Raw genomic sequence first — 27,198 nt, forward strand, 5'->3', positions numbered from 1 at the left:
TACTAAAATAGTTGTGTGTCACCTTCTTTTCCCAGACGATTCTTTAGAATTGTCTGGGAAAAGAAGGTGATACCTAATGAGGGATCAATGGGATTATCTTCTTGATATATGAAGGGGGCTCAAGGAAGGACTGTGGTAACTATAAAGAACATTATCGTGTTAATGTGCAAAAACTGATAAAAGGATAACAGCAACAACATTGAGGGATAAAATAGAGGATAGTGTAAAAGAAGAGCAATTTGGTTTTAGAAAAGAGAGATCAACTGTTGATTTGATTTTTGCTGTAAGGGAAATGATGGAAAGAACAGTAGGATTTTGAAAACAAAGCTTGTTTAGAGCATTTCTTGATTTGTGAAAAACCTTTGATTGGATTCAATGGGAAAAAGTCAGTGTAATTATGTTATTATTATTATTACTTGACACCTCCAGGGAGTCCAAAGACTCATCGAGGGAGGGCACCTACTCAACTGTCTCCATCACTCATTCCACCAACTACAACAAACTGCATCTAACACCATCTACATCTATGCCATCTACTGGCCACTACCATTGCCACCACTAATATTTTTCACAGACAATCACAAACATCCATGCCCACAGTGGAATTTGAACCTGCAGCCTTTTGGTTGGAGAGTGGATACACTAATCACTTGGCCAATCAGGCCGGCCATGTTATATTAGGTGTCTAAATTGCATTAGAGTCCAAATAGAATTATTTCAGAATCATTCAGAATTAATGAAATAGAATCATTGTCTCCCTGTTTAATTTAAAAATGCATACTGAAGATGCTCTTAATAAGAGTGAAAATTTTATGATAAATAAAATCATCATGGAGGTTATTGCACTGTTATTATTTATTTAGAGAACCAACTGTGTTAGCAAATGATGTGATGTGAAGATTTGGACACATTCAGAAGAACTATGGAAGAAACTGGACAAATGAAACAATGGGCCCTTGAACTGTGGTCTTGCTCTTACTGCTGTCAGTATGTAACCCATTAAAATCAATTAGACTTCAAATATCTGTGAAGTATGAATCAGGAAATATTGAGGAAGTGGATTTCACTGGGCCAAAACCACAGTACATAAATTTTTTTTCCTGCTACAGAAATCTCAAGTACTGAAGGAAATTAGACTAGTTCTGCTTCATCAGAAGAAATAATACAGGCTGGTAAAAGCTCTCTTACAGAAGCCAGCATGTGGAAGTATATTGAAATTGTAATAGACTGAGTGAGGAGAAGAATGTATGTATGGATCTGAAACCTAGAGATTAGCCAAAAGGAATCTAAATAATTACAAATTTAAATAAATAGATGTCTATAAATACATCTATTTAGATGTAAATAGATATACATATAGAGAAGGAAGATAATGGGACAAGACATTATGGGATAAAACAAATCAATCTGACATCAAAACAGAAACATGAAGAAAATGGTTAACGGATAGACCAGACATTCAGAAACCTACTTAAGGACAGGGCAAAGGCAACTATGGAATGAAACCCACAGGGCAGAAGAAAGGGGATGCTGAAAGATCAACTTGGAAAAGAAGAACCATCCGTGTAGACATATCTTTATGAAACTTTGCATCCTTTTTCTTATTCAGAAAGTTTAGAATCAACAGAAGCCTCCAAAAATATGCAAGTTTAAAAGAGAGCAATGATTGAGGTCCTATGCCCTGCAAGAAGTTAAGAGGATAAGTAAGTTTTTATTTTCTTAGTATCGGTGTTGCAAATTAAAATGTATATAATTATGTGTTAAAGCTATTTAAATATTTTGCATTTCATTGCTCTTTTGTTCTGCAGTTAACATGTTTACCAAAATGACATGTTTATATCGATTTGAATTGCTTTTCTTATTGATGGTTACTACTTATTTATTGTTAAAATAAATGAAAGATCTATTCTGCTTGCTGATGTGAAGTATTTTATGCACACTCCATAGTATACTTAACAGTTTATGTATTTACCAATTCTTATAGAATTTTAAAGCATTCCATGATTATATTGATGATACTTGCAAAGGTTTTAGATATCCCCTAGTTTCCTTAAAATGGCAATTGAATCATAAGAAAAAGGACAAACTAAACACTTGCCAATTCCACCTAGCACTCTGCTGTATTGGTATAGTCTGATAATTTAATTTTTTTTTTTTTTAAGAGTTCAACCACTCTTCTGTTCTTAGGTGCAAGAAAATGGAAAGCCATCCATGTAGCCATATCTTTATGAAACTTTGCATCCTTTTTCTTATTCAAAAAGTTTAGAATCAACAGGAGCCTCCAAAAACATGCAGAAATAACTACTAGGGCATAGCCCTATAAGACATAAAATGTTATTCAAGACTTAAATCATATAAATAACCTACCTGAACAACAAATATCAGTATGCTTTACAATAAAAACAATATTAAGGCAACCAAGGTACTATATCAGTGAGTTTTTAGTGGGTATCATATGCTTAATATAGTTTGAAGTAAAGGATAGTGCTGACCTTAGTTATTCTTGAGTGTTGAAAAGTATGAAATTCCTGTTGGAAGGCTGATCTTCTGAAATAAGCTCAATTGTAAAATATGTTAATTCTACGAAAGTGCAAATGATGGATGAGTTTAAGGAATGGTATGATGGACTTTGTGTTCACCTCCCACAATGAGTCTCGCAACTCCATGAAGGTAAAAAAATAAAATAAATAAAAATTAATAATTCTGAGAGAAATGGTGGTGTAAGTTTGCACTGATGTAATAGTGAATTCTATGTTGTTTGTTTGTTTAGATTAGGGGGTTCTCAAGAAACTGTGGTATGCATACCCCTTAGGAGTACATGGTAAAATCATTCTGTCCTCACCTGAGCATTCTATAAGCCACATCACCAAGATGATAAACTTTGTTACTGACTGCTGAATCTCTTCAACTGTCTCCCCATCTCCTTAAAATCCAGGTGATCATATTTGCACAGTAGTCCACATATAGTCTTATAAGTGCCTTGAAAAATGTGAGAATAACGTCCTTTTTCTTACAAGTTATTGTGCTCTTCAATAGTGCAGTTATCTGACTTAACTACCTTAGCAATGTGGTCACTATAACCCTTAAGCCTCTATCTTCATTGACTACTTGCAGCAAATTCCCATTAATATAATACTCTGCTTGAAACATTCCTCAGCCTGAAATGCATAACCTTGCACTTGGCAACACTGAACTGACATTCATTGATCATCATTTGTTTATATAACTAGTCTGTTCATGCCAAACCTGAAGGGAGTCTTCTCTTATGTAGCATCATTATCAGTAACTTTATATCATTCTCTGGACTATTCCCCTTAGACACACCTATTACCATTACTGTCTTGTTATTGTCATTAACATATAAGTTAAACAACAATGGTCCAAGTACAGAAACTTGTGGTATAATACTGGTCACCTTCCTTCTCTTAGGCTCAGTACTTTCATATATCACTTGATGATACCTGTCAGTCATTCACTCTGCTATCCACATCACAAATTCATTTTACACCTTTTAACCCATCCCTTTGAGTTTGTATAAAAACTTCAAATGTGGATTCCTGTTAAATGCCTTATCAAAATCCAGAAGTATTATGGTATAGCCTTGATATTTCTATGATTATACTTTCCATTATTACCTATCTCACAAATCTGTTTTTAACCGAAAGTTTTCTTTACCTAGCCACCGCCTATCACTATCACCAATTAGTGGTAGAGTTCATACCTCCTTCACAATTGGATTTGATGCTATCATCATATCCAATAAATAAGTAGGACACTTAAGAAATATCAACTGAAAACTACTTTCTGATTCTATACTAAAATTTTTAAACAGTCAGTTATATATGTGTATGTGTAGAAAGTACACACACACACATATATATATATATATATATATATACACACACTTTCTATACACAGAAGAATGATGATGCTCAACTGAAGCCTGGGTCAAGGAACACAAAGATATCAAATTTATCTAGAAGTGTGTAATCTGAATGTTGTTGACTACATCTAGACTAATGGGACAGTTTAAAGAATTAGCACAGGCAGTAGCTCCAACCAAAATCTAATAAAAAATTATAGTATCAAACTGTTTAGGAATGTGTACTTCTGTCCAACTCTAGTTACTCTCTCCAATAAAATAACTATATGGGAGTGTCGAAGGTGACTTACTCTAATTCAAACCCAATTCTAATCAAAAAATAACGCACATAATCTCCTCCAACAACATGTTCCTTATTTAGAGAATTAAAAGACAGAGTTAAAAAAATAAATAAAAATAAAATATTTTTAACTCTCCACTTTTTTAACACTACATTTTCCAAGAACTCTGTTATACTCAAAACTGTCTTGCTATCCAACTGGTGGCATGCAAAATGAATTTTCTGGCCTGCAAATGAATAATAAATCAAATTTCATTTCTGAATTTTCTTCTCTGTTTATCATTTCTAGTAGAACATTCTGTGGTCCCTGAGCTATATCAACCAACAGTGTATGATTATAGGCCTCTTACTTTTTTTAATACCTGTAATTAATATTTACTTCAGTGCAAAATATGACCCTTGTTACTGATTGCTTGATTACAACTTTATACAGGTGGCATGATCATGTTTCAAACACTGTGCATGATATGCTGCAATTATTTTAATGAAAGAAGAAGAGTCATAAGGTTATATTTTCATTATAAATTTCTTTAGTTAATAAATTAATATAATGTAAGTAAAGAATTTTAAGTTATTGATTATAACTTAATCCTATTCCTAGATGAGTCTTTGACTCCATGGGGTATTTGGGTAATAATAATAATAAACTAGTGTATGTGTTTGTTCATTTCTTTGGAAAATCTGGGAACCAACAGCTAACTGGTATGAGGCTATAGAACTTGCTTTTTGTGCATTACACATGTTAATGAAAGTAGGTTTACAAGTGTTTATTTAAATTTCTACACTTATTCTAAATTTCTTAAATACATAAAAGCTTGTAGCTCTCAAACAAACAAAAATGTCTGTAGCTAAAAGAAGCAGTGACAGTGAAAATCATGAATTTCAAGAATGATGGGAGAGTGAGTATTTGTTTACCATGTTTAAAAGAAATCCATGCTGTTTGATTTGTTTTCAAACTGCAGCAGTTAACAAATAATACAATCTTAAGAAATATTTTACTTCTTGGACAAACATGTTAGTAAGAAATTAGAAAAGATAATCCAAGACTGATCTTATTTTTCTGTGGCATTAGATTCATCTAATGCCACAGAAAATTAAGATTTGATGTTAGTCAAATACTATTTATTAGCACTAACAAATTTAATTCTTCTGAGGAGCTTTTAAAATGTGCTTCATTGCATGGAACATGTAAAAGAGAAGGCATTTATAACCAACTTAAATCCACTATAAACAGAAAATGGTGGTTTCAGCAAATGCACTTCCATGTGCTGATGATTATAAATGTTTGGCCGAGGAAAATATTGGGGCCTGATGAAAGGAGATGAAATCAAATCTCAAATGCTACAATGCATTGTACGCTGACAAGTATTATTGGTTTTTACTGGTACTATCTAATATAATTTAATTAGGGACGGAAACTGTGATCTTATGCATAGAAAATTCAATTTATTGTTTTTATTATTTTTAAATGGACTTGATGTCATATATGGTAATGTGTTTTTGCTCAGTTGGATTTATTGGTTGAGTGCCTGGAAAATCTTTTGTGAGATTTTTCAAACTTTGGAAAGAACTTTATTTCTTTTCATTGAAAGAAATAAAATGTGATTCTGATCTAACTAAAAGACTCAGTCGATGTCATTTTCTTAACTGAGATCATACATCATTTGAATACATTAAATATTGCTCTGCAAGGGAAAGGCCAAAATATCTGCAGTATAAATAAATATCTTTGCACAGCCAGTTTTCACTACTGCTAAAATCAAATCTATGGAGAAACGGTTTGACTTCTAATCCTGCATGGAGTTTTTTTTTTGATAAAAATGACAATACTTGGTAAAACTTTGATGACGGGTATAAATAATTTAATGAACTCAAACCAAGCATACGTATGTTCAGCAATCCATTGAATGTTCACATTAAAAGTATAAATCCCATTTATCAAATGGAATTATGTGAACTTCAAGCAGATGAATTTATTAAATCTTATTCAGAGACAGGAACAGAATAATTTAAACTTTTTTGCCTACTCAGAAATATCCAAATATAAGAAATTCAGAATGAAAAATTTTTCATTGTTTGGAAGTACTTGGAAGAGGTTATTTTCTGACATGAAATACATAAAGTCAAAACACAAACAGTATGAATGACTACTCTTGAACAATTATTTCGACTTTCAATAACAAGCATTGAAGTGGAGGTATAATAACTTTTAATGGAGTTTAATCATCCACTGTGCTCTCATTAAAATGTAATTTTTTTTTTTTGGTAAATTTTAAATTTCAATTTAAGCTCTTAATATTAATTAAAAGAGCTTAAAGTTTAAAAAACAAAGCAGGATATCTTTATCTTTACATCATCTTATATATATTTAAAAAAAAAATAATAATAATAATAATAATTGTGGCCTGCCATTTATTCTTAAAAATCTTGGTCCACGGCTATACACACATTTGTACAGCACTATGCTAGACTCTAGACCGAAAAACTCTAGAGATCCCAAGGACCATTTCTACTTTTCCACAGTAGGAAGTGATGCCCTTGATTTGGAAGACAGGGATAAAACTTCAGGATGCAAAGAGCCTTAATAAGTTTTTATATATATATTTAAACTTCTATAAAGATGAATTTGTCTGTTTCATGTGCAAAAGTGAGCAATTTCCTCTCCTAATAGATTTTTTTTTTTCATCCTGCAAAACAAATAAATCAGACTGTAAGTTATAATCAATTGTTATCTAAATTCTGCACTCATAATATACTTACCTTGTAATCTTACTCATTTTATCTAAACATCCAATCAATAAATACTGCACACACATTTGTGTAGTCTGTATCATATTATCCTATTTCATTAGTCTTTGTTATCTACATTATCATTACAGTTTAGTTTTCTTTATGTCCGCGCGGTTAGCCTAGTGGCTTTGCGCTTCACAACCATATGCCTGGGTAAGGAGCGTCCTGGGTTCGATTCCCATCACCGACGTGAGGAGCTTAAGGATCTTCCTCAGCCATAGCCAAGTTAGCTGGTCTTGGGCATGGACAGCAGGGTCCCCCCCGCAAGCAGGCAAACCGGCCCCATGAACACACGGATCTACAGCCATAAATACTTAAACCCCCCCATGAATGGGCTCAACTTGCTCCAATAGGGACAAGGGAAAAAACTCCATATGAATAAATAAAAGTTTTCTTTATGACAGTATTGAGCTAAGACATTTGAATATGTTCTTGACTTTCCTGGATATATAATGTAGCTGTACTAGTATATATATATATAGAAATGTTGAACATACAAATCTATTAATATATAGTTATCGCTTTTAAATATTATCAATACCTGTTGTTAACAACTACGAACCTACACTATAATAATTTAAAGACACTAATGATGCTGCATAAAATGAACATGAAACAATCCATAACCCATCCCTGATGAAAATGACAACAGGCAAAAATTTAGTTCATTCAGATAGCCACCTATTACTTATTCATAATGATTAATCACTGAAGAGTTAGATTAAGACAGCAAGGTTCATTTTGAGAGAAAAACAAACACAACACTAATGCCAGCTTGTAGTGCATTGTTAGTAAGACAGATTTGGTATAAAAAAAATATTAAATTTAATCACCACCTTATTCTCCAAATATGGCTCTGAATGACTTCAAGCTGTTTCTAAAAATGAAAAGTAACTTGAAAGTGCAAAAACTGATGTTGCTAAGAAACTCCTGCATCACCAGCTTAAGCAATCCAAGATAACTATTGTAAAGAAACAATGGTCAAATTTTAAATTTTCTTAATAAATAATTATTGATTATCCTTTAACTTTGATAACCTTTATTGACTTTTAATTGAAATTGAAACGAAAAAAAAAAAATTATCAATAAAGGTTGAAGGTAAAGTAAGTTCTAATTTATTTATAGCTTATACATAGAAAATATTTTAAATATTTTCTTTATTTATTGAAATGCCTGTCAAAACTGCTTTTTTTTCCATAAATTTAAACACTCCTCTCCTTTCTTTAGCATAAAAAAAAAAAAAGGAAAGGAAAGGAGTTCATTCTAAATTTTACCTTACCAAAATAATACCCAACTGTCTACATTAGGAAGCATAGTAGTAAATATAGTTTGCTGCATTTTTTTTCCCATGTTTTGAATAGTTTTTGTCTTCTCTAATCTCAAAGTTACAAACTGCAGATATGGCTTTGCTCAGAAGACACAGCAATTTTTAACTTTTTGCATATCACTGATTAAGAAGTTTTCATATCTTTGATAATAACAACAAAAATAGTATCCAATTGAAAATTTGACATTCACTAAAAATATCTGCATGAACTGATTTAAGAATATTCAACATTCTTCAGTTTCACTTAACAGTGTCCATATTTAAACAATTTGATAACAAGCTAAGCAGATAACATAATATTAAATCATATCTAGTTCTGCTTTTTTTTTTAATAAGAGAACTTAAAGTATTTATGTCAAATTTCATTTGACTTTTCAGAGATAACTACTGATCTGCAAATAATCTTAATTATTAAATCCATCTATCACATTAAACAGCATAGAAAATATTTTTAAATTTGTGTTTAGTGAATGTATTAACAATATGCCAAATTATGTTTAAATACCAACCAAAGTTCTTTGAAGATTAAATGGCATCTGCAACACTACTGACAATTCTGACAGCAAATATTTAGTAAAAGATAAAATATCTTTACTCTATTTGTAATGAACATGTTTAACATTTTCTGACTTCTTTTTGGTTACCTTTGTTTACCATTTAAGTACTATTACAAGTTAAACAATGAAGTAACCAAACACCCTTCAACATTAACACAACTAAACCACACACTTCTTCCATTCATACTTGCATTGTAATATTAGTTTTTACATATGCAAATTGCCGGTAATATAACATTTACACTCTCAGTGCTAAAAATACAAAGAATATACACTGTTATTCTACTGGTGCATAGTAACCACAGTCATCTATAATACCATACATAATTAGAAATCAGATGCCAAATATAACTTAAAACAATCACTGGTGTTTACATACAGCACTTTTTTTTCCAGTGAGGGGGAAAAAAAAGAATGCAAATCCTTCACATTTTAGTCTAGAAACACTTGGTCACTTTAGAAGATATCATGAAATTATAACATCATCAAGGCAGATAGATAGATCAAACACTGTCCTTGAAAAGATAGAAAGAAATAAGTCACTTGATCCCGCATGATTTCTTCATGGATATAGAGATATTTGTAAGTGACAATGTAATAGAACAGACAATGAATACTACTAACTTTGGGGGTTAGCACACTGTACACTGATGATCACAGCTAGTGGGGAATGTCCAGCAAGATTGAAGGTGCATTATTCAGATGGTTCTCCTCGACGAGGGCGGTGAACCAAAAAGTGGGTCAGCTTGGTTGGTAGAGAACCAAGATTTAATTGATAGAACTCGACCAACTGTAGGAGATCATAGAATTTAGTCCGACCAGCATCAAGTGAATAACACAATTGCTCTTTCTCCTCTACCTAAATAAAAATATTTGATTATTATTTAATTTTCCTAAATCTTAGCATTACACCAATCAATATTTAAAACAATAAACAGTCAGACTGGAATACTGATCGCTGTATTAACAGCGCATTATAAAGCATTACAGTTGGTGTCCACTTACCATGATCAACTGAGACTGAAAAAAACATCACATTAAGAAAATTTCATGATCAGTGAGCAATGGGGCCAAGTTCGCCCACCCACACAATTATCTAAATATCACTTTATGTTGCTCTTATAATGATACATTATACCATATATTACAACATAATTTTTTTCCTACATATTCTCATTTTTTTTCCTTACATATTCTCATTTTTTTTTTTAAAACACCATCGTTATAGATGGGATTCTAATCAAGAATATGTAACAAATAGTTTTGTGACTTTTTCAAGAATACGTATATTAAAATAAATACAACCGTAAATTACACTTTTATTTTTAAAAAAGTGAAACATTTAATTCAACAATTTAAACGAAAAATGTTTTTTTTTTTTGTAATCTTGCTCACAAACTAAATTTAATTAACATATAAAGACAACTATCCATTGCATTTTAATAAAAAAAATCGAAAATTATAACAAAACTTTTAACACAAAACATAACTGCATCTATGAAATCACAATCCATTAATTAAAAGACTATTGCACTTTTGGTGAGGTAGGTGAAGAAGTGTTCCCTATAAGAGAAGGTTTTACTGGACGAAGTCCTTCAGTCATTTATGTAGCTCTTTGGGGAAGGGCAGGGGGAGTCAGAGTTGATATGTTTATTTTTGGAGAGAGAAAGTCTGGGAACTATCATACTCTCCTGATATTGCCAGTGGTGTGCAATTTAAGCCACACCTTCACTTCTTTCAGCATGTTCAATTATTATTATTATTCAGGCCTCCATGGAGTCAAAAAAAGACTCGTCGTGGGAGGTCCTTCGGAAGCACAAAGTCTATCATACCACTCCTCAAACTCGTTGACCGTTCTCACTCTCACCACTCTATCACACAATGCATTCCACGGTTCAACCACTCTCCATGCAAAGAAACCACTCTTCACGCTCTTGCTCACAGTTTCCTTTCATAACTTCCAGGGATGGCCCCTCGTCATCACTCCTTCCCGCTGTTCAACCAAGTGAAAGAACTCCCCAGTGTCAACCCTGTAGCCACCTCTCAACAGTTTAAAAGTCTCAATCATATCACCTCTCCTTCTTCTATTTACCAAACTCTGCAGTCCACATTCCCTCAACTGATCCTCATAACTAATGTACAGTCCTGAAATCATCTTTGTTATCTGCCTCTTTACCCTTTCCACAGTTAATTTATCCCCTTCAAATCCTGGGGACCAAATTTGAGAACAAATTATGTGAAGTTTTAATGTTAATGGATGAAAATGGTAGAATGGTAACTGCTGCAGAAGACATTCTATTCAGTGATCAATTTATAACAGTGTTTCATCATGATCAGGATGAAATCATGAGGACTAAGCACTATGACCAACATTCAGTCTGCCTCCCACCGATGAGACCTCAATAAAGGTCAAAATCGGTCTGGGTAGTGGCCCTTCCCTTAATGCATAGCAGTATACATGTCCACAAGGACAGGTGCTTTGCATTATGGGAGATACTGAGAGCTTGGTGTTGCACCACCTTACCTCAGTCCTGAAGATATTTTCAGGTGCAAACTTTGTTTGCTTGCACTTGGATAAAGGATTAAACTAAATTTATTATAGTCTAACCAAGTGCAAAATAAACTTCCACCTTTCTTTTGCTTCTCTGCTATACCACTTACCAGGTGTTTCTTATCATAAGATAAAGCATTAAATTACAGGCCAATCTGTGTGTCGTAATAATAAGCGTAATAAGTGTTTTAGTAATTTACTTATTATAATAGGGTGACAGCAGCATTGGATGCAGGAGATGGATACATATCATGGAGTCTGTCATTCACGTAAACGTGGCAGAGTACATTGTATTGTAATTGCCTCTGGACACAAACACATATATTTGTGTGTGTGTGTGTGTGTGTGTGTGTGTGTGTGTGTGTGTGTGTGTGTGCGTGCGTGCGTGCATGCATGCACAAGCTGTAAGGAGGAAAGCGGCTGCAATGTATAGAGATTTGGTGATTCAAATTATGTAGAACAGAGGAGTGAGGAGTAAGCACAATACTGTGTGTCTGTTGTACATGCATGCTGTAAGAGGGGAAACAGCTACAAATTATTATGCTCAATCCTCTAACATCATGTTATAACATTCTAACATCCTACATAATTTGAATCACTGAATCTCCATACAGTGCATGCCTCATGGTTGCATTCGTTCCACTTGCCCATTGCTCTCTCTTTCTTCTTCTTCCCCTTATTTTCTCTCTCACACACATCTTCCTCAGCTAACTTGCTTTCAAGTCTCATTATTTATCATTAATAATCTTCATCTCAGTCCTTAGGGTGTCAACTCTCTTTAAGCACCTCTACTCTCTCACCTGAACATTCATATTTACACAGTGAAACCATCCATTGTAATTATCACATTTCATCTTCTATCACACTATGTATCAAATTAAATAAATATTCACCTTGTCCACATTCTCTCTTGATCATACTACTTAATCTCTCTCTCTGCTTGCCTTCATAGGGATCTCTATCCCCAATAAAAGTCATCCAATTCCAACACTCTAATCAGACTCTCACTATAACCAAAAGAGAGAGAGATACATATGTCCTAGCACTTCCTCTACTGTCTACATTTGAGACATACATGTTTCCTATTCCTCATCGTTTTAATAGACAGAAAGCATATATGCCACAAGTTTAGCATGCTAAAAAATTCTGTACTGTTGAGTATATGTGGAGTCCAGAATATACGATGAGAAAGATTCAACAATAAATGAAACTTCGCATAGCAACTGTACAATTCTATAAAACTGCTCAATCAGCTAACATTAAAAATTAAATAAATGACTTAAATATATATAAAATATCATTACTTATTTAACAAAATAAATTTCAGTTTTTATTGCACCATAGCAACAACCTTTATTTTCAATATTTTTAACTCATTAATACTATAAAATGTTTCATCATCATCAAATTCCTGCCATGTACCCTCAAAGGGTGTACAGGATATGACAGTACTACATGAAAAAAATTACATCATTACTAACTTCCTATCTACAATTTTCCTCCAAATAAGTCTGTTACTTGTCAAGACTCCAACATTATCAGATCTTATATTTCTATTGTCTAAGGCACTTTGTACCGTATCAATCCACCTACATCTTGGTCTTCCTCTGGGTCGTTTTGCTGCCAACCTGGCAGAGAACACTTGTTTTGCTAATCTTTCTTCACCCATTCTGTTTAAGTGACCATACCACCTGAGATTAGCTCTGCTAACGCATTCCTGGATGTTGACAATGTCAAGTTCTTTCCTAATATCCTCGTTTTTAATATGATATTGCCATTAATGCCATCTGTTCATGCCTATAATCTTTCTCAGGACTCTCATATCTGCGGTCTCTAGTCTTTGGTCAAGTGTTTTACTTCTGACCCAGCTCTCAGATCCATAAGTTAAAACTGGTTTGAACACTGTCTTGTATACAGCTAATTTGGTGTTCCACTAATTTCTCTCTTATTCCATATGAATTTATTCAATTGACTTCCTACCATACCAGCTTTGCTGATTCTGTTGTCTATTTCTATATTTTATTTACCATCTTCAGTAAAAACCGTGCCTAAGTAGCTGAAATGTTTCACTTGTTCCACAGGTTCTCCATTCACAACACAGTTGACATTTTCAATGATTCTGCCTATTTTCATTGTCTTTGTCTTTTTATTGCTGACCTTCATACCATATCTATTACAACAGCTATTCAATTTAGTCAGAGAATCTTGCAGACTTGTAGCGGATTTATTTAAAAGTATATAAAATGTTTATAAAATGTATATAAAATGTTTATATAAAATGTTTCTATTATTGCAAATGTTCCTTTCATAATTGCTATAGCCTCTCTCTTTTTGCCCTCTTCCTTCCTGTTATCTAGTCAGTTTCTAATATTCCTAACCACAATAGTAAACAACACAGATAAACACACACTAAGAAACCTGATCATAACTATTCTTGGATAAGACTAACCACCTGGTTATCAGTCATCTTTGCATTTAGTTTCAATTGGTCTTTTAGTTGTTCCTCTGCATGAAACTGGTGAAAAATAACAAAATGATAGCCTTTGGCTATGTGATGATATTAGAGCTGAGGCCTTTTTCTCTATCTCCCATACTATCTGTCTTTTCTTTCTCCTAATACTATCAGGCTCTCTTGCAACCCTAACTACTCTGGCCTATGATGAATATCCCTTCATGTTTTCACCTCAATAAAGGTTGAAACTAGTTTGGGTAGTGGCCCTTCCCATAATGCTTAACATTATACACACTCAAAGGGATGTATGTGTGTGTCCTATAGTATACTCTATTCTTTGAGTAATAAACAACAAATATGTTGGTCTCTACTTCTGTAAAGAGAATCTTACCCTTGTTTCTTAAAAAAAAAATCTAGTTTTATTATCACACACAATCCAGATAAATTAGAGTACACACCATGTATGACCACATAAATAATAATCTTAATAATAATGATGTCACTATATCAATTTCACTGCTAATCCTGTCTTAATCTTCTTCTGCAGCTTTTCCCACTTAAGTAGGATTGCTGTTTGTGGTGAGTCTTCTCCACAACCTCCTGTCTTGGGCTGTAGCCACATCCAAGTTCTTCATCCTCAAGTCCTCCTCCACCATCTCTTCTTTGGCCATCTGTGCTTCCTCCTCCCCTGTACATCCATCTGCATGACCTTTCTTCCCACATACTCTTCCTCCCTCCTCATCACATGACCAAACCATCTCAACCTTGCCTCCTGTATCTTTGCTCCTAAGTTCGTAACTTTCACCGTTCCCCTTACATAGTCATTTCTCAGACTATCCTTTCTGGTCACACCGCACATCCACCTAAGCATTCTCATCTCTGCTACCTCCATCCTGCTGATGTTATTTTTCCTCGGGGCCACAGTTTCCATGGCATACGTCATAGCTGGTCTCACTACTGTCCTGTAGATTTGCCTTTTAGATTGATTGGCACCCTCTTATCGCATAGCACTCCAGCCACCTCTCTCCAGTTCCTCCATCCTGCATCCCACTTCCTTCTCAGCCTCACGATCCTCTTTCATTGTTGAACCCAAGTATCTAAAGTCACTGACCTTCCTAATGACATTTCCTTCCAGCACCAGATCTGTCTCTTGGTTGCCATCCACTTTGCAACACATATACTCTGTCTTACTTCTGCTCAGTCTCATACCTCTCTCTTCCAAGTTTCCAGTTTAGCTGCCACTTCTTCTCTTGATTCTGCACACACGATGTCATCTGCATACAACATAGTCCAAGGCACGTCTTCTCTCACCTCCTCCATCACAATATTAAACAGGAACGGACTTAATACTGATCCTTGATGCGAGCCAACTGTCACTGAAAAACTTTCTGTCTCTCCCAGGCAGGTTCGAACTCTTGTTTTCACATTTCTGTACATCTCCTGCACCAACCTGACATATTTCTCCAGTACCTTCTTCTCCCTCAGACACCTCCAGACTTCTTGTCTTGGCACTCTATCGTACGCTTTCTCCAGATCAATAAATACCAGATGTAGCTCCCATTGCTTCTCTCGAAACTTTAATGAAGTTATTGCCATTATACCAGTAAATAAATAAGTATTCTAATATATAAGACTTATTATTGTTTATGTGACCATAGGTTTTTTAATTACTATATATGTTCATATAATAACGCCTACCAGTTTCGCTAGCAACTATCTAGCTTTCTCAAGGCTTGAATGGTAAACACAAAAAAAATATGAAAAATGCACCAAGTATAAAGAATACAAAACCGTTAGTAACTATAAGGTAGCTAAGTTGATACATTCTCGTGACAATGTCAGCATGTATTGCGAATCTTTAGTCTGTGTCCTGAACACACGTTATATGATTGTTGGCGTACTGTAGTTCCATCAAACTGAGTGAATTGATTAAATTTTTCCAAGTCTCATTCAATATGGCACCTTGGTTTTTGTTTAGGTTGCTGCCTGTTTGTAGGACTACTGATGCTTCTTTGAATAATCGGTGTCTGAAATCATCGTCTATGTAGGGCATAGAGCTATTTTCCCAGTGTTCATAGTGTTCCAGTTTACAAATATACAGGTGTGTATAATATTCCATGTATGTATGGCCTCTCCTACATTGGACAAACTTCAAAAAGCCTCGAAATCAGACAGAAAGAACATGTTGGAGATGTCAATCATAATAGGACGATCACCTCCGGTTTAGTGCATCACTTTTCAACTTCTAACCATTCTATAGACTGGGAAAATAGCTCTATGCCCTATATATAGACGATGATTTCAGACACCGATTATTCAAAGAAGCAGCAGTAGTACTACGAACAGGCAGCAACCTAAACAGAAACCAAGGTGCCATATTGAATGAGACTTGGAAAAATTTAATCAATTCACTCAGTTTGACGGAACTACAGTACGCCAACAATCATATAATGCGTGTTCAGGACATGGACTAAAGATTCGCAATACATGCTCACATTGTCACGAGAATGTATCACTTAGCTACCTTATAGTTTTGTAACGGTTTTGTATTCTTTATACTTGGTGCATTTTTCATATTTTTTTGTGTTTACCGTTCAAGCCTTGAGAAAGCTAGACAGTTGCTAGCAAAACTGGTAGGCATTATTATATGAACATATATAGTAATTAAAAAAAAACCTATGGTCACATAAACAATAATAAGTCTTATATTTTAACACTTCATGACCAAATACGAATACTTTAAATACAGTAAACATAATAAATAAACAGAACACAAATATGTGTTCTGTTTATCATTTAAGTGTTTTATCTTTATAGATCAAGTAACACACAACAATTGTTTAATACAGTATGAGTATTTTGTTCTTATTCAAATTAAGTGGAAGTTGTTTTGCCGGGCTTAATTAATTTGAACAAAGATTTATATAATATTATATACTAAACTAGCAGGTAAGAAAAAAGGAAAAGTGGTCAATGTAATAGTTATTTTGCCCTTATTTAAATAAGTATAAACAGTTTCCTCAGACTTTTTTTTCAACAAAGTATACATAACATCATAACTAACATGAACACCTATAAAGTAACATACTTACAGGAATGATCTGAGAATGATGAACTTTATGATTATATACATAGGATAAGACAAAGCTACCAGGATTTCTCCTGCTTTCTCGAACTAAAAAAACACTATAGAAAAAAAAAAAATGGAGAGAAAAAGTAAATAAATAAAATGAGCTAACTAATTTAAAACAAAACACATCTCAAAAATTTTAGACTGACTTAATTATTATTAAAATGACATTTTCATCAAGAACATTTTCTCTTTCCAGATTGAATATTCTCAAAAGGTGGAATGAAATTTGCAGTAGCTAGGAGCACATTCTAAAAAAAAAACAAATGGAATTCTTCAGTTCAATTTACTTTTAGAATGTGTTCCTAGCTACTTCACTTCTCAAAACTATATTTGGACTGCTATGCACAAATTTAATTTTAGTGAGATAAGAAAATATGAATGAATAGGGAAATATACACAGAAATATTCATATAACAAAAACTCAGAGAAAAATTCTATTAAATGAAAGTGAGCCAAGTTGCTCAATTTTGTGCCTAATAGCAAATATCAGATGGCTCATGAACCTCATTTTCAAAACAAAGTTTATGTATTGCCAAAACTTGGTCTTCCTCTTCTTGTGTCCATTAGTTGACCTATATAGAGCAAGAACACTGAACATAGACAAAGGTGGATGTCTAAGTCAGTGCCCTAACTATCTCAGCTGACTTTTTTTTCTTCTTTTAATTGTTTCTGTTATTGGTCTTTGCTGACGTTCTTCAAGAATAACAGCATTAGGAATGCGAGCGTAGTATTGTTCGAAGGCACGTTGCTCCAAAGTTGAAGCTATTTGGTGTGAAGTTGAGAACAACAGAATAGTATAGCTAATAGGATGCTGTTATAAGCCAAGGAATATGGAGAGTGTTGATTGTGAAATGTTTAGACCAATTAGTTGGGCAAGTAAAAGGAAGATGATCCTAATGAGAGATTTTAATTATAGGAATGTGGATTGGAAAGAAGATATGGTGTATAGTAACAAGGAGAGATTTGCTGAAAAAAATTTCATCAAAGATTACTAAAATTTTTAAATGAAATATATACAAATGGACAAATACCAATAGAATGGAATACAAGCATAGTAATACCTATATTTAAAAAAGGGGATAAAACAAAACCTGCTAACTACAGAGGTATTAGTTTATTGAATACATACTACAAATATATAGCACAATACTTAATGAAAAACTAAAAAATATACAGTGAAAAAATATGATTAGAATGTCAAAATGGATTTAGAAAAGGACACTCTACAATGGATGCAGCTTTCTGTTTAAAACTACTTATAGAAAAAAGAAGAGAATTTAATTTGGAAACTCATCTTTTGTTTATAGATTATGAAAAACCATTTGATAAAGTAAAAAGATAAATACTGTTTGATATATTACAAAGAATAAATATACATAATATTTTACTACATGCAATATTGAATATATATAAAGATAATGAAACAAAAATAAATGAAAAGTTGTCTGAAAAACAATCTATAAACCAAGGAGTAAGACAGGGATGCCCTCTGTCTTCAACACTTTTCAATATTTACATTAATGAAATATTAATCCAGTGGAACACCTTAAACAAGGTATAGAAATTTCCCGGAATAACAAAATAAATATGCTATTATTTGCAGATGATCAGGTAATAATAATATCAGATAATGAAGACAATTTACAAAGAGCCATATATAATTTAAACATTATAGCAGAATAGTTTGGAATGAAAATTTCCATAGATTAAACACTAAAACAATGGAATTTTGTGGACAAACTCCAGTTAGAAGCAAAATAATTAATAATAAAATAATAGAACAGATAAATACTTTCAGTTATCTTGGATGTAAAATATCATATGAAGGAGAAAAAGACATAAAATTAAAAACTTCAAAATTTTTACAGGTTATAGGCCTGATAAATAGAACACTCAACCCAAATATAGTACAAAAAGAAACACACTTGAAAATATACAATACTTTAGCAGTGCCTACATTATTATATAGTAGTGAAATTTGGGCAATAAACAAAGAATAAAAACAAGTGAAATGAAATTTATGAGAAGAACTGCAAAATACACATTATTCGATCAAAAAAGGAACGAAGACATTTTAAAAGAACTAAAAACAAAATCAATAGAAGAAAAACCAAACAATTATAAACAAAAATGGATTGAACATGTAAACCAAATGGCCAACATCCTAAACAAATACTAAAATATAAGCCAATTGGAGAGAAATGGAAGGTAGACATCAAAAAAAGGATATTGGATATATAATGAGACCAGAACAGACCAATATCGTCTATACCCATATTTAGTGGTATGATGATGAACAAGGAGAGAGAATTTGTCGAGTTTCTGAAGGATAACTATATAAAACAGCATGTGATGAAAGCAACATGATGTTTATCAGTGTTAGATTTGGTGATATCCTCACAGGATGTCATTGTGAATGAGGTATCAACACAGCTGCCTGTTGGTGTAAGTAATCATGAGATATTGGTCTGGAAGGTAGTCAAACAGGAAAAAGTTATCAAGAGGTCTATATGTGGAACTATAAGGTGGGTGACTATCAGAAGCTCCGTAGTCAACAATACATTGGGTTGATGAATTGTGTAATTGTGTAGAAAGGATGTTGACAGTGCATGGGAAATAAGGCAGTATCTAACACAAGCAATGCATAACTGCATACCAAGAGTTAAGTGAATAAATAGAGTAGGAGTGAGATGGATGAACAGTGAAATCAAGCAAGCAGTGTTACAAAAGAAATTGTTATGGAGGTGGTATAAGACAGTTTACATCGAATGGATGCATGAAGAATATAAAGTGCAGGCCAGAAAAGTGACCAGCATGGTTAAAAAAGAAAAAGGAGATTGGCCAGTCAAGTCAAAACTAATCCAAGGAAATTTTTCTGCTATATGGCAACTAAGAGGAAAAATAATTATGGCAGGTTTATGCTAGTGGATAATTATGGTAGCACAGTAACCATACCAAATGATATAGTGGAATTATTTAATTAGCACTTCACAGTGTATATTGTAATGGTGTGAATGATGCTGTACAACATTGTAGAAGGGAGGCAAGGATATTAGGAGAATTAAAGATGAAAGAATCAGAGGTGCATCAAGTGTTGTTTGGGTTAGATGTTAATAAGGCTGTGGAAATGGATGATATATCACCACATATTTTTAAAGAATGTGCAAAACAGTCGGCCATGTCCTTGTCCTGGTTATTTAATGAAAGTCTTGCAGTGGGGAACATTCCTAAATAATACCTCTCCATAAGTATGGTTCAAGAACAGAAGTTTTCAATTATAGACCGGTCCATATATCTGCAGTTGTGATCAAAGTGTTGAAAAAATTGGTTAGAAATAGAATACAGCTTTCGTTGATGAACATAAGATTCTCTGTGATCGTCAACATGGATTTGTGAGGGGATAAGTCTTGTTTTATGATAAGGTAATGAATGTGTTGGATAAGGAAGAATCATATACAGTGATATTCTTGGACTTTGCAAAAGCATTTGATAGATTATCACATAATGAGTTAGTGTACAGGCTACAGAGTATAGGAACAGATGTATATTGGTTAGATGGCTCAGAAATCAGCTCTCTGAACAATACCAGTAAGTTGTACATGCTGGAGCTGTGTCTCAGAAAAGGAAGATGTCGAGTGGTGTGTTTCAGGGTTCTGTTCTTGGGCTCCTACTGTTTAACTTGTTTGTTAATGATATTTCATGTGGATTGACTTGGGATCTTCAAATGTTTGCTGATGAAGCAAAGTGGTAGAATTATCAGTAGTGTGAATGTTAATTCTCTACAGGAAGATTGAATAGACATTTAGCTTGAACAAATAAGTGGGTTTGCAGTTTTAATATTAATAAATGCAAGGTGTTTCACTTTGGGATACAGAGATATAAGGCTACATGCTGTATTGGTGGAGCTATATTTCAGGAAGTGGATGAGATTCGGGATCTTGGAATGATGGTGAACAGTGGACTGAAGTCCCAAGGGAACATCACATATGTTGCAAAGACTTCACATCGTATTGCTGTTATAATAAAAAGTATATTGATGTAGAGATAAGGAGGTGGTAATGCCTCTATATAATGAACTGGTCAGACCACTTAATGGACTATTGTGCTGAGATTTGGTCATGTGATATAGCAACACTAGAGAGGGTTCAAAGACGAATGATCATAGCAACATCAGGACTCTGGAGTTTTGGTTATGAAGAACATTTGAGGGAATGTGGATTACAAACGGTGGATAGGAGGAAAAGAGGAAATATGATAGAGACCTTCAAATTAGTTTTTATTCTTATTATCTGACACCTCCAGGAGTCCAAGGACTTATCGCAGGTGACACTCTACTCTGCCTCACTAAATACATCTAACCCTCTCCAATACTACTTAATTCTCCTAGTATGACACTACTACTACCATCATCAATGCTATTGTTATGTTGTAAATTTCATTTATATCCTATTCTTAATTCTTTAAATATTTTTAACTTGTTTACCCTTGTTATTGTATCTCCTTAATTATTCCATCAAGTTTTCTTATATATCTATCTAGTTTACTTCTATGCAGTCTCACTACTAATACTTGGCAGTTAATTAATTCGATGATGAGTGTATAAGATTTGGAGAACAAAGGGATTGCCTCAAGATAGTACCACTTCTTTTGTTTAGGCTCTGGTGTTAATCCCTTTTCGAATTTAGGAAAATTTATATTTTGCTGCGCCATCCTAAATTCTAGACAGGAAAATAATTCAGTGTCGGAGAATTAACATGCAGAAGTGTACACTACTATTTAAATCCCTAATAACTTCACTTAGCACTTAAATTCATTCAATACTTAAATCTCAATCACAGTCGTGGCTATACTCATTTTTCTAACTCCTGCAATGGTTCGGACTTTTATGAGCCGTGCAAAAAGACCAAAATCAGGCAAGTTTTCAGATTGACAAATAAATACATTTATTAAACAGTTCAGATAAATTACAAACACTTTTAGTTACTTGCATAGAGCTTAGATTAATTCTTAAATTAAAATCAATAAATTATGCAATACAAATAACTTCTGGCATTCCAATATAAGCTCAATTCTCACTTGACATTCTATACAATTTCCCACTATTAGTTTAACATCTCATCCACAATTTTGCAATTCTAGAGGCTAATAAGTTGACAGGTTAGTTATATCACACAGCACTAACGTAATTCTACACAATCTTCCTTTATAAAACAATAGGTTTCCTCTTTCTTTTTTTTTTTTTTGTATCAACTCTAAAGTCCTTCCAATTAGTGAAATTAAATATATCAAAACGTTCCTCTGACGGACACGTAAATTCCCTCTAATTACACAATCTTAAAAGAACAAATTCTTCATCTTACCAGCGACTCCGGTATCACTTGGTCTTCTCCTAAATTTCCATGGGTGCTGTGGGCTTGGGCACGGGTCACTTTCTTGGACGTAAACTGCTCGAACATGCCGCTACCTGATCAAGTGCTTTGGCATAATTTTCCATCTGCGTAGTGTTATCCGCAGGCTCGGGACTCGTACTCTGGCTTAATTCTTGCTTGACCGGTCAGCTCCTTGTCAGCACGTCCGCACCTTCCTATGACTTCCTGGGGATCTCCCGAACTGGATGACCACTGAGAAACGGAAAAAAGGCCACGCTCTATATATCTCCCACGTGAGGTTCATCATTCTCAGTCCTGTTTCTTCTCCTTTGCACCCGGTACTTCGCTTCTCCCTCGCACCTAGAGCCATTCCCTCCCCTAGCATGCTTATTGGGAAACTACGTGTACAATTATTCTCCGTCGCATGCGATTGCCTTAGGTCTTAACTTCTTAAGGCGATTATGTTTCTTGCTCCATGACGTAAACATTTATATATTAATACAAAGTTCACAGTTTTAACTCCTGGAAGTTTCAACATAAATAACTACAACATAATATATAGAGAGAGATATATTAGTAATGAATGTTGTTGGTGGTTCACAATCAGCCTTATATTTTTCTGATATACAAATACTAGCTCCAGGAATGAAGTTACTTGTAAAATCTGAATGAAATACTCATGGATTAAATTTTCATTCATTCGGAATTTAACACTATCTACTGCCCATCATCACCATCAACTGTATTTTTTGTCTGTAAATTGCATGTGTTCTGAAGGCTGATTTGTCTATAAATGAGATGAAAAATCTGAGTTTCCAGGAGAAAAAATCCTGCTACCTCCATATGCGATCAGCTAATTCACCTTCAGTTGAAAAAGCCCACATAAGAATTCCTTTCGTCATTACGAGTTAAGAGATTCTATGAGATTAATACAGAAGAAATAATAAAAAAGAGTGGATGTTAAGATGCGAATAACGAGAGGCCATATCTGGAAGTTGTATAGAGATGTGGTGAAGAAGGGAGTGAGGAATAGATTTTTTATGTGGAGAATTCCTGAATGGAACACACTGCCTGAGTGCATTGTGAGTGCAGGTAGTGTAAATAATTTCAAAGTTCGTTATGATAGACATGTTACTGGTTGCATGGGTCTCCACTCAATGAGTCTGTTGACTGCATGGAGGTTATCAAATAATAATAATAACTTATTGATATTAACTTCCTGTTAAGTATGATGTTCCATGTCTTGGTCCCATATGTAAACTGGCAGTTTTGCACAAATTAATTTTTGTATTTGTGATGATGAGAATGGATTTCCAGATATTAGTTAGGCCTTTATGGAATTTGAAGAACTTTGTGCTTTGTTTTCACTATGTCAGTCAGAGTACTGATGTAGGAACCAAAGTACTGACAATTAATTGCATCTTCAAGAATGCGGTCATTTAGCCTAATATGTCTTTCTCTAATGTCTTTTAGGACTTTAATTTTACTGCTACCCTAATCAGTGCTGCATTTTTACATAAACTATCCAGGTGGCTTTGGGCAGTCTGGATGTTAAAGTCAATCAGCACATAGAGATGACCACCTGAGACACATGTTATGGAGAGAATGCAAAGCAGAGACTGTATATGTGAATTTGTCCTATCATATCTCCAAGAGTCATTCTATACCCATTTCCTGCAAGTCTGAATACATAATCAAGACAATAATAAAAAAAGATATGGTACTAAAGAGTCTCCACGAAGAACTATAGTGGAAATAGGAAAGCTCTCAGTCTTCTCACCATTAACCATTACTCTTGCATGACAATTCTGGTATGGTTCTCATAAGACTAAAGGAAAGTTGTTTTCTCTTGTTCCTTCTACCAACCTTCTAAGGCAGTAGATATGAGGGTAGTCTGAAAAGTTCTCGGCCTAACAATGAAAAAACAAATTTATAATTTCAAAACGATTTTTATTTCTCAACACAATCTCCCTTAAGACTAATACATTTATTCCAGCGATGCTCCAGTACCACTATCCTGTCCCTGTAGTGGTTCTCAGTAAGATCTGCAAAATACCCCTCTAAAATGCTGACCAGGCAAGGAAGAGTTTTAGTTTTGGGAAGAGATAGAAGTCAGAGGAAGCCAAATCTCGGGAACAGGGTGGACGTTCCAAAATTCATAGTGCAGATCCCTTATTTTTCCATTGCCAAAACACTATTGTGGGCAGGTGCATTGCCCTGATGAAAGATGATTTTTTCTTCTGCAAACCAGGTCTTTTCCTGTGAATTTTTTCGTCTAGTCTGGTTAAAAAGATCGGAATAATATTTCCCAGTTATTGTTTTATTGTTATAGTGTTAGCAGAGCTAATCTCAGGTGGTATGGTCACTTAAACAGAATGGGCGAGGAAAGATTAGCAAAACAAGTGTTCTCTGCCAGGTTGGCAGGAAAACAACCCAGATGAAGACCAAGATATAGGTGGATTGATACGGTACAATGTGCTTTAGACGATAGAAATATAAGATCTGATAATGATAATATTGGAGTCTTGACAAGTAGACTGATTTGGAGGAAAATTGTAGATAGGAAGATAATAATTATGTAAATTTTTCATGTAGTACTATCATATCCTGTACACCCCTTGAGGGTACATGTCAGGAATTTGATGATGGTTATTGTTTTACCCTTTTCAAGATAATCAATAAACAGAATGTCTTTAGCATCCCAAAACATCGATGCCATGACCTTTGTTGCTGATGGAACTGACTGTCTTCTTTGGCACTGAACAACCGGCTTCTGTCCACTGTTTTGACTACTCTTTGGATTCTGGTGTGTAATGGTGAATCCAAGTCTCATCCATAGTAATAAATTGATGCATAAAATCAATTTTATTCTTGTTAAAACGTTCCAAGCACTGTTTAGAGAATTTCATGTGAGTGCATTTTTGATCTGCTGTGAGCAAGCACAGCACCCATCTTGCGTAAAGCTTTTTCATTTGCAATTCTTCATGCAAAATATACCCTAAACGTTCTTTTGAAATGCCTATAATCTCAGAAATTTCATGTACTTTGACTCACCGGCCTTCAATTGTTGAAGAAATGGTCTGCCGACCATTTCTTAATTGTTGAAGACAAAGGAGAAGAGTGCTCATAAACGTTTATGAACTTCAAATGAATTTCTTTTGGTATTAAACCTTCTTTTACAAAGAATTTTATAACTGCACAATACTCAATTTATCCATTTCAAGGGATATAGACAACACTTTTGCTTCAGACAGCTGTATAAAACAAACTACTTGATAGAATGACTTGCAATTTCATGTGGATGCTTATGACAGATGTACCAACTTAGAAAATAAAAATCTTGCCGATAGTGTTGCCATCAATGGTCGAGAACTTTTGAGACCACCCTCGTATGTTCAATAATGCTTCTGTTTTTCAAGAAACCTGCTTGATTTCTGAGAAGAAGAGGTTTTACACATGATTTAATTCAGTACTGTGATTCATCTTTAATTTTCCGAGGTTGTTTAGATTTTTTTTGGGGGGGGGGGGCTGATATTATTAGGCCATATCCATTTTGATGGAATGCTGGATATAGCAAGAGTTGTATTACAGATATTTAGCAATTGTTTACTAAGTTCTTTTCTACCATATTTAATAGCCTCTGCTGTTATATGATCCAATCTGGGTGCTTTCTCATTCTTTTGGGTTTTTAGTGCAGTTTCAAATTCTTGCACTATAAAATTATTACACATAATGTGAAGTTCTTTTTGGATTGCTATTTCTGGCAAAGCATCTGTAGTGAAATTCACTGATGAATTATTCAAAGTAGTTCTTCCACACTAAGAGATTTTCATTTTTGTCTTTGGGGGGGGGGGGGTTGAATTTGAGTTCAGGCAACCTAGATGCAAGTAAGTGGGCTAGTGATTACATGATGCTGAGCATAGCTCTCCAGTCCAGGTTTTTAACATTAGCGAGATAATCAACACAAGTTATGGTTGTGGGATGAAGGGAGTTTTGCAGTTTATGTATGCTAATGCCGGAAGTATTCAGAACAAAGAAAACAAGTTTTTAACAGTGAATAGTTCAACTTAGCCAGAAGTTATTGATTGATAGAGGTGATATAATCATTTGGATAGAATGTAAGGGTATGGTAATTTCAGAGGGAACAGAATAGGAGTAGGGTTTTGTTAATGATAGCAGGCAAAAAAGTTCTCAGCCTCAACCATAAATGGCAACACTATCGGCAAGATTTTTTTTTTCTAAGCTGGTACATCTGTCATAAGCATCGATGTGAAATTGCAAGTCATTCTATCAAGTAGTTTTTTTATACAGCTGTTGGAAGCCAAAGTGTTATCTATATCCCTTTGAAATGGATAAAATTGAGAATTGTGCGGTTATAAAATTCTTTGTAAAAGAAGATTTAATGCCAAAGGATTTCATTACAAGTTCACAAAAGTTTATGGGCACTCTTCTCCTTTGTTTTTGACAATTAAGAAGTGGGCTGCTGAGTCTACATGCAGCCGTGCCAGCCTTGAAGATGATCCACGTGAGGGACATCCAAAAAGTGTAACAACACCAGAAATCATTGGTCAGTGAATGATATGGTATTGGATGACCAGCAAGTCAAAGTGCGTGAAATTGTGGAGACTATAGGCATTTCAAAAGAACGTGTAGAATACATTTTGCATGAAGAATTGCAAAGGAAAAAGCATTACGCAAGATGGGTGCCGCGCAGATCAAACATGCACTCGCATGAAAATCTCCGAACAGTGCTTGGAGCATTTTAACAAAAATAAAACTGATTTTGTGCATCGATTTATTACTATGGATGAGACTTGGATTCACCAGAATCCAAACAGCAGTCAAAACAGTGGACA

At 34.1% G+C, this 27,198-nt stretch overlaps 1 protein-coding gene across 2 annotated transcripts in view; it reads right to left on the bottom strand.

The window, feature by feature from the left end:
* Nucleotides 1-8,051: 8,051 nt before the first annotated feature.
* Nucleotides 8,052-27,198, bottom strand: part of LOC150100518 (growth factor receptor-bound protein 14-like) — a 341,775-nt gene continuing 322,628 nt past the window's right edge. For both annotated transcript variants that reach the window (XM_090402828.1, XM_090402827.1), the window contains 2 exons: nucleotides 16,933-17,026; nucleotides 8,052-9,696 (listed from right to left, as the gene is read on the bottom strand). In XM_090402828.1, the coding sequence (XP_090258954.1) occupies nucleotides 9,532-9,696; nucleotides 16,933-17,026 (259 nt within the window). In that variant the 3' untranslated portion in view covers nucleotides 8,052-9,531. The remainder of the gene's footprint in view (nucleotides 9,697-16,932; nucleotides 17,027-27,198) is intronic.

This window comes from Typopeltis vanoorti, chromosome 13, assembly GCF_054136105.1.
Source record: "Typopeltis vanoorti isolate ZY-2024b chromosome 13, IOZ_Tvanoo_1.0, whole genome shotgun sequence".
In the NCBI taxonomy this organism is placed as follows: domain Eukaryota; kingdom Metazoa; phylum Arthropoda; class Arachnida; order Uropygi; family Thelyphonidae; genus Typopeltis; species Typopeltis vanoorti.